We start from the raw sequence: 13,780 nt of genomic DNA, 5'->3' as shown, positions 1-13,780 counted from the left end.
TCCTTTCCCTTCCCCTCCCCACAACAGACACCCTGTGAGGTAGGTGGGGCTGAGAGAGCTCTGACAGAAGCAGCTCTTTTTCAAGGACAGCTCTTATCAGAACTATGGCTTGCCCAAGGTCATCCAGCAGATGCAAGTGGAGGAGTGGGGAATCAAATCCAGTTCTCCCAGATTAGAATCCGTGCACTTAACCACTACACCAAACTGGCTCAGAGAAACCGTATAACTGCTTGCAGTGCGGAAAGAGGTTCAGTCAGAAAAGAGCCCTTCCTTCACATCCAAAAAGTCACACAGCTGAGGAGCCATATAAATGGTCAGAGTCCAAATGAAGCATCTCTCATGGAGGCTTAATGTATCCTAGAATCATAGTGTCAGAAGGGACATCCATGGTCATCTAGTCTAACCCCCTGAACAATCCAGGAAATTCAAATACCTTCCCCCACATCCCCAGTGATCCTTGTTCCATGCCCAGTACTTTTTAACTGAATGTTATTGAACATTTCAGCATACAGGGGGAAGAAGCCACTGTAATATTTGGTTTGCAGCTGGAAATTCAGGTGCAGATCAGACCTGCCTGGGTTCTAACAGGATCTCTTTCTTTATTCCAGCAGGGAATGATGAGAGGAATGAGGAGGATGAGGAACTGCATACTCTATTGCCAGATGAAGTGAAGAAGGAAGACTTGAGAGGAAACTTCAGAAACCAAGTTGGACCTAAGAGGCAGAAAAGAAGCCACATCATCCAGAAGAGGGGTAAACCCATTCCTTGCCAAGGGGGGGATGTCCAAGAAGTAATTCACATAGTGAAGGAAACATACAAGTGCTTGGCTTGTGGAATGAACTTCTCAGATCAATTCCAATATAATGTCCATTTAGAAATGCACAGTGGAAGGAAGACCCATCAATGGATGGAGTGTGGAAAGACTATGATTCGAAAAGCAGAATGAATAGAGGAGAGAAAGAATATAGCTGTTTAGACAGTGGCAAGAAATTCTCAGAGAAATCAGACCTTGTTCGACACCAAAGGATTCATTTAGGAGGGAAAAAATTTATTTCCTCAGAGAGTGAAATGACGCTGTCAGTGGGTGGAAAAGCTAAAATGGTGATTCAAAAGTACAGTATAATGAATGCTTGTAAATGCTTTTGGTGTGGAGATTATTTCAGATACAGAGCACAGCTCCTTGTGCACCAAAGAATCCACAGAGGAGAGAAGCCTTTTGAATGCTCAGAGTGTGGGAAGACATTCCGTCTCAGTGGTCATCTTCAAGAACATTTAAGAACCCACACAGGGGAGAAGCCTTTTAAATGCTCAGAGTGTGGGAAGGGATTCAGTTGCAGTAGCCATCTTCATGCTCATCTAAGAACGCACACTGGGGAGAAGCCTTTTGAATGCTCAGACTGTGGGAAGAGATTCAGTCAGAGTAGCCATCTTCAGAAACATGTAAGAACCCACACAGGGGAGAAGCCTTTTGAATGCTCAGAGTGTGGGAAAAGATTCAGTCAGAGTAGCGGTCTTCAAGAACATCTAAGAACCCACACAGGAGAAAAGCCTTTTGAATGCTCGGAGTGTAGAAAGAGATTCTGTCAGAGTAGTGGTCTTCAAATACATCTAAGAACCCACACAGGGGACAAGCCTTTTGAATGCTCGGAGTGTAGAAAGAGTTTCTGTCAGAGTAGTGGTATTCAAATACATCTAAGAACCCATACAGGGGAAAAGCCATTTGAATGCTCAGTGTGTAGAAAGAGATTCTGTCAGAGTAGTGGTCTTCAAATACATCTAAGAACCCACACAGGGGACAAGCCTTTTGAATGCTCAGAGTGTAGAAAGAGATTCAGTGAGAATAGCAGTCTTCAAACTCATCTAAGAACCCATACAGGGGAGAAGCCTTTTGAATGCTCACAGTGTGGGAAGACATTCAGTCGTAGTGCCTATCTTCAAGAACATCTACGAACCCACACAGGGGAAAAGCCTTTTGAATGCTTGGAGTGTAGAAAGAGATTCTGTCAGAGAAGCGCTCTTCAAATGCATCTAAGAACCCACACAGGGGAGAAGCCGTTTGAATGCTCAGACTGTGGGAAGAGATTCAGTCACAGTAGCACTCTTCAAAAACATCTAAGAACCCACACAGGGGAGAAGCCTTTTGAATGCTCAGACTGTGGGAAGAGATTCAGTCACAGTAGCACTCTTCAAAAACATCTAAGAACCCACACAGGGGAGAAGCCTTTTGAATGCTCACAATGTGGGAAGACATTCAGTCGCGGTGGCCATCTTCAAGAACATCTAAGAACCCACACAGGGGAGAAGCCTTTTGAATGCTCAGAGTGTGGGAAGAGATTCAGCCACAGTAGCGCTCTTCAAAATCATCTAAGAACCCACACGGGAGAAGCCTTTTTGAATGCTCAGAGTTTGGAAAAAGATTCAATCAGAGTGGCTTTCTTCAAGACCATGAAAGAAACCACACTATGTAACTGCTGAGCTCAGAGATGTCGAACTCATTTGTTACGACTGTCTTATCTGACATAAATGTCACTTTGTTGGTCCGGGCCATGAGTCGGATAAAATGTAATGCCAGATATCGGAGATATAAACTTCAGAAAGTCACAGGAAATCCAATTTAAAATATTACTTTCTAGTCAAAATACAAACATTCTTAAAACATTTCCTATATTTAAGGGTCTTTAATAACTGACACCTCTTGCTCTGAATCATTGCATCAAAATCTGGAGTCAGTGTCTGTGCACTAGTATGCTGTTTAGCTGTGTATCTGTAAGCTGAGAGCGTACTTTTGATTCATAGGCATTTATTACAATAAAAAGCTATTCATAGACTGGAGAAATGCATTGCCTCCTGGAGAGATGGCAAGCAGACTTTAAACATTTCTTTCTCTGAGACAAATGGGGGGGAGCAAATTAACCCATGGCTCCCAGGATGCACCTGTATGCCCAGGATACACCTGTGTGACCTGGGCGGAGCAGGTCAAAAGGGATGGAGTGATGGAGAAAGGGTGGAGCCAGAGGTTTAAAAAATTCTTACTCCCAGGGGGTAGACTCTATGGGTGCTGATCTTTGAAAGAGACAACCAAACCAAGGAGATAATAATAAAGAATTAAAAAAACCAAAAAACTGTGTATGGAATATGAATCATGCAATAATTACTATAGAACTATAACAAAATGTACATACATTCAAACAATCAGCATACATAACGAAGAAATCCCTATCTTCCACCTCGTTTTTAGAACAATATCTCCATACAAACAAGCAATACTGCACAAAGAAGAAATTTATTGGTGATACTTGTATAATGAATATTCCACAAACGTTTCCAGAGGAGGAAAAAACTTTAATTGTAGTCCTCTTTTAAGTTCTTCACAAAAGGCAGGTCCCATCAATGGAGAATGAAGGAGGCAGGTTCCAACAATGCTTCACATGTTTGCTAGCTAAAGGGTTCCCACATATCGCTGGTGCTTTTTCAAAAGAAGAACCTATAATCACTGAATCAAAAATACGAGCATCAAAATTAAAAAACCAGGACAAGAAGGGTTGCTGATCTTCCGGTATGGCGCATCGACGGGCGGGTGGGAGCTTGGCTTGCTCCGTCACTGCCCGAACTGTTTTTGCTGCATTCAAGCCTCCCACATGTCGGGAGAGCTCGACCAGCTCCCTGGTGGTGGAGGCTTGAGCAGGGGGCGTCTTTTTGGCCCTCCCCCACAATCAGCAGGGCAGGGTGAGTGTGTCCAGAACAGCCCCGAAGCCGAAGCGAGCAACAGGAGAACATGGCTGCCATGTTCAATTAGACGTGACCATCTGTTTTTATTCCTCAAACGTTTAAAAGGATTATAAACGCAGCAGCACAGCAACATAGAAGCAGAGAAAAGAATCTTGAGAGGGTTGGATGAGAAGATATTTCCCCAAAATAACTGTGTCTTAAACGGAAAGGGAAAACGGCCGTCAAGCAAATGGACTTAATTGTAAGCCTTTCATAGTATTTTCTTCGGGGGGGATGAGAGCTTCGTGAATCGTGCTGGTTCGGTCAAGCGGTTAAGAGAAAAGTAAGGGGACTAAAGATTCAGAGACTGTAAAATAAAGAGATAGTACTGGGACCTTGTAGGATAAGAACTGGAAATATGGCTGTAATGGAGTATATAGTGGGAGAAGAGGAGGAGTCAGAGGAAAACATGGAAGCTGAGCAAATGACCATGGAACAATTCTTAAAAGCTTTGAGGGAAGCAGTCCAAGAAGCAATTCAGAGTGGTTGTGAACAGGCGCGCAAAGAAATACTGGGAAAGTTACATAAGACAGAAAATGAAATAGGAGAAGAAGACCAGGAACAAAACAATGTTAAGGAGGCTTTTGAGGAAGACCAAAAGGAGAAGAGAGAGAGTGATAAAGAAGAAAATTTTGGTGAAATTCAGGTGGTGGACTGTGTGGAAATAAAATGTCTATCAATGGAAAAGACAAAGGAGAGACCAAGCAAAAAACCAACTAGAGCCAAGCTAAGACAGAGGAAAGGACTGCAAAAAAGAAGTAAACAGAGGTCCGAAACTGGAAATAGGAGAGAGGGAAGGATCAAGAGAAGCAAGGAACGGAAATGGGAAAGTAAAAGAGACACTAAGCTAGGGAAAAAGGAAGGTTGGGAAGAAGGACGAGATCTGGAGGTCAAGGGAGCTACAAAGAATGAAGTCACCAAGAAGGGATGAGGCAGAGGAAGAGAAAGCAGATGCAAAAGGAAAAAAATAAATTATATAAAAACGGGGAAATTAGACTTCTTCAGAATAACTGGGATACGACCTAAAAATTATTTTATTTACTTCTTGAATTATAGGTGGAGGTGTCTATTTAGTTATATTTCTATTTAGTGTTATCAGTTGTGATTATTTTATAATGGGATGGTGGAAAAGGGTAAATTAAATTTAATTTGTCGGGAATTAAGGGAAAATCAAGATGGAATATGAATTAAAGGGGATAAAAACGGGATAGGATTAAAAATCTTATTTTCTTTTTTGTTTTTTATAATGAATTTAGAATAATGCTATAGGGAAGTTGAAATGAATTTAAAGGCTTTGTATAAATAGTAATGGTTTTCTTTTGTGTTATAAAAATTGGTGGAAAGGGTTAGATAGTTGAAAAATTATATTTGATGAATTTAATAGGTTTTGAATGGTTTGGAAGATTAGATTTGAAAGCAAGGTAAATAGGGTAAAAACTCATGATTTATAGGTCTGTCTAAGATAAATAGTAAACTGATTAATCCCTGATGGGAAATAGTAAAAATAATGATGGTGGCATAGATCGTGTAGCGATGTTTAGAGATATGAGATAGGAGGAGGACTGTGGTTGTGTTATGAGTAAGCGGTATACTAGGGCGGTGGTTATGATGGAGTTAGATAAGTTTTGCTAAAACAAGGCTAAGAATGTAGTCTAAAGGATAAAGAATGTAATTGAAATGAAGTAAAGTAAATTTGGAGTAGGAATGTCATATACAAATATTAATAAAGTGTGAAGTTAAGGGTAACAAGAGAACAAGAGAATATGGAAAAATATATATATATTTATATATAAACAACATATGTTCCTATATTGTTTGAAAGAACCAACAGGATGTAGTAGGAGGGGCTAGGATTGATTAAGGAGAACATAACTTAACAATAAGTTAAAATTATGTTGCACATCACTGAATGAAATGATATTAATTATTAGTATGACAGTATGAGGATCATTAAGGTGAAAGAATTAGAGGTCTTTATTCAATGCTGTTATATAGGTAAGATAGTAAGATCAAGATTAAGAGTATAATGTTGTATATGATGGGCAATTGATAAGCTGTCCTGTGTTGTAGTGTTGGTGAAGTGAGGTATGGGAAGCTTGAATGTAATCTTGCTGTTGAAGTGATATGTAATTGCAATATAGGTGTGTAATGTAAAAACCCAATAAATATACTTTTAAAAAAAAATTAAAAACCAGGTGAAACAAGCTTTTTTGACATGGAGAATTAAAGTCGTGATTTCTCACCACATTTAAGAATCTCATTTCATCTCATGTTGACTACATAGCTGTTCAAAGTAGAATGTGTGTAATATTTCAGTTGGAGCGACTTTCTAATTTAAAAGAGCAAGTGCCCAAAATTTAAAGTGAACCTAGTTCAAAACATTTTTTAACCAAATGCTTCTATAACTACTTATAACAACAGTGTTTCATCTGGCTGTATTTCAGAACCACCAATCACAAGAAACAGCTATAATCAATACTTTGATTTAAACCATGGGGAGACAAAGTTTGAAAATCATAAATCATTTTGGCTTCCTGTTGTAATAAGACTTTTGCTGCATCAACCTCATTCTATGTATGTCCTCGAAAAATGTACAATATAAAAAATCGGAAGGAATCAGGTTCATAATTGGGCCTAATAAAATGATTCATGAGTGGTGCTTTTAAATTTTGATTTTGAATGCGGGACCGGAGTTCTAAGATTTTTGACTTCATGGGTCTGATGGTACTCCTAATGTACAATAAATTGCAGTCACATAAAATCCCATATATACATTTCTTAGAATTAGAGTTCAAAAATGATGACAAGGAATACTTAAACCCCAAGGTTGGGTGTAAAGGTTCCCTTGCTCGAAATCCAGTCAAATCCGACTCTAGGGTTTCGGTGCTCATCTCCATTTCAAAGCCGAAGAGCCAGCGCTGTCCGAAGATGTTTTTATGGTCATGTGGCTGGCATGACTAGACACCAAGGCGCACGGAACGCTGTTACCTTCCCACTGAAGTGGTACCTATTTATCTACTAGCAATTTCTCGCTTTCGAACTGCTAGGTTGGCAGGAGAGGTTGGGTGTACAAATTCCTTAATCTCCAGGGACATTGGACATGTGGCACAAGAGTAAGATTTGAAATGGCCTCTAGGTAATTTTGACACCTCATCTCATCATTTAAAATCAGATCTCATAAGAATTTCTCTTAAATTCCTTGTTCTCTTAAAACCAATCATGGGTGGCTGTTGGCACCCCGGGATATCTTCAGCCACATACTAATACCGTTCTGTTATTTTTTAAATACCATAAGTGTGACTCAAATATTCCAAGGAACAAATATTACATTCCTGTCTTTTTAATGCCACATCAGACTTTTTGGTCAAGGTGTCCTGTCTAATTGCCACAGCGGCTCTATTTCTTGCTGCCTGGATAATCCATGTGGGATAACCTCTTTGTTTAAATTGTTCTCCCAACCTTTCACTATCATTGCAGAAATCATGTGTGAAGGTAGAATTTCTTTTCAAACATAAAAATTGGGCATAAGGAATGTTATTTTTTATATGTGCTGGGTGGATGGCGGCACTCTGAGCAGTCGCATCTCCTGAACCTCCCGGGGATGCAAACTGCGCACGAGCAGGAAAGAGGGGGTACGCAGACTCATTGCCCCCCAAGAGGCCCGGCGAAGGGCTTCTAGCCATGGGGCTTTTGAGAGGTCACCTCTTCGCCAGTACGATGCTGGAGAATTGAGGTGCCTCTCCGCCCCAATGGTCCCTCCTACGAGTGTCCGTATGGAATCTAGTGACGCTGACCAGGACAAGCGCTGAGGATCAAACGGTCGAATCAGAGACTAAGCGAGGTTGGAAGACCAATATGAACGTGAGTCAGAATAAAGCGTCTATGACAATTTAAAAAGAAAGCTCCCCACCCCACGGACCGAGAAGTGAAACGAGCGGGGGGGGGTTCTTCCCATGTGTACAAACTTTTAAGCGAAAAAATGGGGGGGGGGAGCGGAAGCGAAAGCGTTGAAATCTGTTGAGAAAGACTTAGCAAGGTGTGTATAAGCGTTTGAGTGCACATTCAGAGACTTTAGAAACTGGCGAAAGTAAACAATCGATAAAAGATGGCGGGGAAGAGGACGGAGAAGGAGAAACTTGTAAAAGCGAAAGGGGAGAGCCCAAGACTGGAAGGAACCACCGAGTTGGCTAAAATGAATCTCTGTGCCCCCTGCTGGAACAGATGACTCACGTCAAGGAACAGTTGTCTACAATGACCAAATATATCACCACCCAGCAATTACAAGTGAATGAGACTCTTAAAATCACAGAACAAACAGCTGAGGAGGTGAAAGAAGTTGACGCCACTACCCAAAAGGTGAAGAAAAAGGTACAAAAATTGGAAAAGAAGCAAGCCTCTTCAGAAGAACAACTTTTACAGCTGCAAATGGAGAAGGCAAACTTGGTTCTCCGATTCCAGGGTGTCCCAGAATCTAAAGGAGAGAATCTGAACCAAATGCTGAGTGAAGCATTAGCCCCGATGACAGATTTGATGGTGGAGTACTTGATGAGCGAAATGGATGTGGCCTATAGGTCATGTTCCGTATATATAAAAAAGAATAATCTGCCTGGGGACATAGTAATGAGATTCTCAAAGAGACATGTGATGGATACTATCCTGAGAGCAATGACGGGGACAACCTTGAAAATCGGGGACAGCACCATAAGGATCCTTAAAGAAATCCCATTTGAAATAAGACAAAGGAGAAGGAAATACAAAGATTTAATCCTTTTTCTTCAAACAAACACAATTAACTATCAGTGTCTGTACCCAGAGGGCGTAACCTTCAAACTTCAAGATAAAAAGGAAAAGATAGACTCTGTTTCTGAAACACGGGACTTTTTGAAAATCCAGATGGGTGAGCAAGAGAAAGGCGATAGAGGACAGTAAGTCCAGTGGTGAGCTGGACTCGGGGTCTTCGGGAGAGGACTCTCTGTCAGAGAAGGGAGAAGTGGCTCCTAAAAGTCCTTATAAACTGCAAAGAAGAAAGGATAAGAAGAAATGAAGGCTGAAGGACTCTGTATTGTGCCTTTGAAAAGGGTTGATTGTAATGAGATGCTTTGGGGGTTTTCTTTTCTTTTTAACAGTTAATTCAAGATTCAAAAGTTGTAATAGTAGACCTGACTAAGTTCAAAAATTATTAGCGAGTTTAGAACTGACTTTGTACTTAAGAGATGTTGAGGATCTCCTCTCTTGGGATTTTAGATAGTAGTGGGTTTTCTTTTCTTTGTCCCTAATTGTAGTTCCCTCCCCTTATTTTCGTTGTAGATTTGTGGAACTGCCCCCTTGTTAGAAGGACAATCAAAAACCAAAACAAACAGGAGTAAAGGGAAAAGTCCTATGCTGCAAAAAAAAAAAATACTGTAAAAGTTTTCCATAAGATCCAGCTGGTACCTTCCCGCCCTCAATTTATAATCACTATTGTGAATCCTATCCTCTGCTGCCAACAGGAACAGCTCCCTGCCCTCCTCTAAATGACAGCCCTTCAAATACTTAAAAGAGAGTAATGATGTCCCCCCTGAACTTCCTCTTCTTCAGACTGATCATTACCCAAGTCCCTTGGCTTTTCCGCATAGGGCTTGGTCTCCAGGCCCCGAGCATCCTCTTCACTCTCCTCTGCATTCTGTCCACATCCTTTCTGAACTGAAGCCTCCAGAACTGCAAACAATACTCCAGGTGCAGCCTGACCAATGCAATGCACAATGAGATTATGACATCTTGGTATCTGGATGTTATGCCTCTGTTAATACAGCCCAAAATAACATTAGCCTTTTTTGTTGCTGCATCACACTGGCTGCTCACAATTAACTTATGGTCCACTCATACACCAAGATCTTGTTCACATACCCTGCTACTCAGAAGTGTATCCCTCATCCAGCATGCATGTTCCTCATGCTTGTTACCCAGATGTAGAACTCAGCACTTATCCTTCTTAAACTGCATCTTGTTCATGTCTGCCCACTTTTCCAGCATGTTCAAATTCTATTGAATTCTATATCTTCTGGTGTGCTGGTCCTCCCAATTTGGTGTCATCTGCAAATTTAAGGAGTATCCCCTCCACACCCTCATCCAGATCATTTATAAAAATATTGAAAAGTACTGGGTGTCAGACTCTTGGATAAACTTACTCCCAACAACATTCTCTTGGCAGTGATTCATTTATTGAGACATAAAGATGTGTCAAGCTAAGACGATCTGTGTCACAACTGACTCTGGGTGCCAATTCTGATATTATACACAATTCAGATGTGATTGGGTAACCCACCCAATCACAACCACTCATCCAGCCCACCAGAATCTACCGCATCCCGTGAGCCCTCCCCCCAGCACCTGGAAGCAAAGTGTTACATTATCTTGCAGTGTCTGGCACCCAAGGTCAAACCAAGCATTCTTCCCCAGTGAAGGGAGGCCCTTTTGTAGATGCCATTACAAGCTAGCAAGCGCTACTCCCAGCCAAGCAGTCCACTCTGCACTCACACCTTCACACACTCAACCCCCTCCCAACCAGTATGAAGAGCAATAGGCAAGAAACCAAAGACAGTGCAGGAAAACATGGCAAATGAGATTCGAGTTTGACATTCTCCCCCCCCAAAAGCTCCTCATTCCCCAGGTTTATTGGGGTATGCTTTGTGGAAAGCTTTAACCAGCCTGGGGGGCTCTGATGTGGTCCTTCCGTGCCCACTGATTGTGGCTGGGGTCAAAGTCCTGCCACTTAACAAGATAGTAGAGGTGGCCATGTTGCAGTTTAGAGTCTAAATCTGGAGGGGGAGCTGGAGGTCGAGGTCTCCATTTTGAGGGTTAAGGGTCCTTCTTCAACAGACGGAAATGAAAAACAGGGTGAATAGGTCAAAAGTTCTTAGGCAAGTCCAGCTCCACAGCCACTCTGTTAATAACTCTCAGCACTTTAAAAGGTCCAATATATTTCCAGCCCAGTTTTCTCCCCGGTTGCACCCCCTCAGGTCTTTAGTCTCCAGGGTTAATGTCCCACTCCAGGGTTAATGTCCCACTCAGGTGCCATTCCTTTATCTGCCTGGGCTTTGTAATCCTCCTTGGCTTTTGCTAGGGTACACCAAATCAAAGTCCATTGCTGAGTCAGCTCCGACCACCATGCCTGTAAATCTCCCTGCCCTGTGGGCTCCCAGTTGTAGGGATGGAGGCCCCCTCATACTCATGCACCACTTTGAAAGGGGTAGCCCCATGGAACTATGGACAGAGTTATTATAACTGTATTCTGCGTATGGGAGCAAGTCCAGTCAGTTGTCCTGTTGATAGTTATTAAAGCATCTAAGGAACTATTCTAATGCTTGATTAGTCCTTTCAGTCTGGCCATCAGTTTCTGGGTGTTAAGTGCTACTAAGCCCTTGTTCTATTCCCAGGAGTGTGAGCAATTCCTTCCCAAAAGTCTGCTACGAACTGGGGCCCCCAGTCCGAGATTATTTTACTCGGCACTGAATGCCGTCTTACCACATGATGCATTAACAATTGTGCAAGCTTCTTGGTGGAGGGTAATTGCTTACAGGGGATGAAGTGGGCTTGCTTAGAGAACAGATCAACGGCCACCCAAACCACTGTCCTCCCCTTGCTGGGGGGTAGCTCTGTTATGAAGTTCATAGAAATGACTGCCCAGGACCGGTCGGGGGTTTCTAGAGGTTGCAACAGTCTGGGAGGTTTTCTGACCCTCCGTTTCCCCATTAGGCACACCTGGCAGGAGGTGACACATTGTGATATGTCAACCCACATGCGTGGCCCCCAGAACTGCCTCTGAACGAGGTGTAAAGTCTTTAAATACCCGTAGTGCCCAGCCAGTTTGTTGTCATGCTCCATTGAAATAATTTCTCCCTGTAGGGAACGTGGCACGAGCAATCTGTGTTGTCAATACCAGCATCTGTCATCCCCACCCGCACCAAGGTGCCCTCTTTGTCTATGTCCCCCTTGTCCACTTCAGTGAAAGCCACTTGAATTTCTCCTCCCACGGCTTGGAGCTGAGGAGCTCCCCCTCCTTTGCGTGACTGTCCATAAGCACCACCCCTCCCAATTGGGTGGGGGTAAACACAGAGTCAATGACTTCCTCCCATTGACTGGCATGCTGTAGGAGACGTGAGAGGGTGTTGGCAAGAAAGTTCAGTTTCCCTGGGAGGTGCTTAAGGGTGAATTGAAACTTTGAGGGAAAACTCCGCCCAGTGCAATTGTTTGACGTTGAGGGGCTGGGGGGCAGGCAATGCCTCCAGGTACCCTACCCCTTCAAACCAATGTCTCCCAAGTCGTGAGGGCCAGTTTGATGGCAGCAGCATCTTTGTCCCAAACTGCCCAATTTCTCTCTGTCTCAGAACTTCTGAGACATGTAAGCAAGGGAGTACAGCTTCTGTTCTCCCCCCCATTGCGAGATTGCCCCCCCCCATGAGTCTGATGTGTCTACTTGTACTACAAACAACTTATTTTCATCCGGGTGGCTTAAAATGGGTTCTGATGTGAACAAGGCTTTTGGTCAGTGAAAAGCTTGTTGGCATTCCAGAGTTCATTGCAATTTACTGCCCAGCTTATTTGAGTCTGGCCCCTTCCCTTTCGTTTTCAGCAAGTCCGTGGGGGCAGAGCGATTTGGGCAAAATTGGGTATGAATGACTGTAGAAATTAGCAAACCCCAAGAACGCTTGCAGTTCCCTCCTCATCCAAGGGGGGGGTGTGGAGTATACATCTTGAACCTTGTGGTGATCCATACCCATCCCCTTCCTGGAAATCCGATTTGTTTATTGAGAAGTAAAGATGTGCCCAGCTAAGATGATCTGTGTCAGAACCAATGTTCCCTCTAAGGTGTGGAGTCTTGTGAGCAAACATTCTACTTTTTGAGCTACTGGCATTAAAGTGGTGAGCGAGCGATTTGGCTGCTGCATACATTAGTTTGCTCTGGAGCCGTTTTTCCTGAGCCAAGGCAAAAATGTGTGAGCCAGAGGCTAAAAAACAGTGAGCTAGCTCACACTAACTCAGCTTAGCAGGAACCCTGGTCAGAACTGACTCTCTGGGCGCCAATTCTGATATTATACACAATTCAAATGCCCCCTTCCCAGGTAACCCGCCCAATCACAACCACTCATCCAGCCCATCAGAATCTACCGTATCCTGTAAGCCTTCCCCCCATGCACCTGGAAGCAAAGCATTACATTATCTTGCAGTGTCTGGCACCCAAGGTCAAACCAAGCATTCATCCCCAGTGAAGGGAGGCCCTTTCGTAGACACCGTTACAAGCTAGAAAGTGCTACTCCCAGCCAAGCCTTATGCACTCACACCTCCACAAGCTCCCAACCAGCATGAACAGAGCAATAGGCAAGAAACCAGACAGTGCTGGAAAACATGACGAGACTTGAGTTTGACACTGGGCCCAGAACTGAACTCTGTGGCACCCCACTGGACACCTCCCCCCATTCAGATGAAATGCCATTGAAAACTACTCTTTGAGTGCAGCTCTCCAAACAATTCCTTATCCACCTAACTATCCTAGTCCAGTCCACAGTCGTCTAGTTTACCCATCAGAACATCATGGGAAACCCTGTAACAAGCTTTACTGAAATCCAGTAATAAGGAGTCTTTTGCAGTTGGCTGAATAAGATATCAGTGATGCCTCTCTGCACAGAAGGAAGCCCCTTATACCAGGAGAGGGTAGTTGACAGTAAGTTTTTGGAGAGGTTCTACATTATCACCAATATCTAATATGGCACAACTCTGTTAGATTGAGCATAGAATAGATAGCTGTGTTGAACTGTCAAGTTCATCAGAGCAGTGACTGCCATAAATTCTGCAGAAGCAAAACTAGGACCCTTGTCTGTTTAAACCGTGTCAGAGCTCAGGTGGGGTGTCACCTGACGCTGCCACCACTCTGGATTTAGGTTCCCTTGAGAAGGCCCAGAGCACCCTCCCAAGACCTTCAGACTTTCCTTTAGGCCAAATAACAGGCGTGAGGACCAGGCAGAGTAAAACAAGG

The 13,780-nt window shown here is 43.1% G+C and overlaps 2 protein-coding genes across 2 annotated transcripts in view; one reads left to right on the top strand and one right to left on the bottom strand.

Moving 5' to 3' along the window:
* Window positions 1-1,299: 1,299 nt before the first annotated feature.
* Window positions 1,300-2,379, top strand: LOC107122075 (zinc finger protein 135-like; the record flags this gene model as incomplete). Its single annotated transcript, XM_015425102.1, has 1 exon — window positions 1,300-2,379. A coding segment is annotated over one exon (1,080 nt), but the record flags the coding sequence as incomplete, so codon positions are not given.
* Window positions 2,380-10,559: 8,180 nt separating this feature from the next.
* LOC107122074 (zinc finger protein 420-like) overlaps window positions 10,560-13,780 on the bottom strand; it is a 134,897-nt gene continuing 131,676 nt past the window's right edge. Inside the window, exon 9 of the mRNA XM_015425101.1 lies at window positions 10,560-10,617. Within this exon, the coding sequence (XP_015280587.1) occupies window positions 10,560-10,617 (58 nt within the window). The remainder of the gene's footprint in view (window positions 10,618-13,780) is intronic.

This window comes from Gekko japonicus, unplaced genomic scaffold (assembly GCF_001447785.1).
Source record: "Gekko japonicus isolate JY-2015 unplaced genomic scaffold, Gekko_japonicus_V1.1 scaffold3388, whole genome shotgun sequence".
NCBI classification, from domain to species: domain Eukaryota; kingdom Metazoa; phylum Chordata; class Lepidosauria; order Squamata; family Gekkonidae; genus Gekko; species Gekko japonicus.
This window is presented reverse-complemented; position numbering and strand designations above follow the sequence as displayed.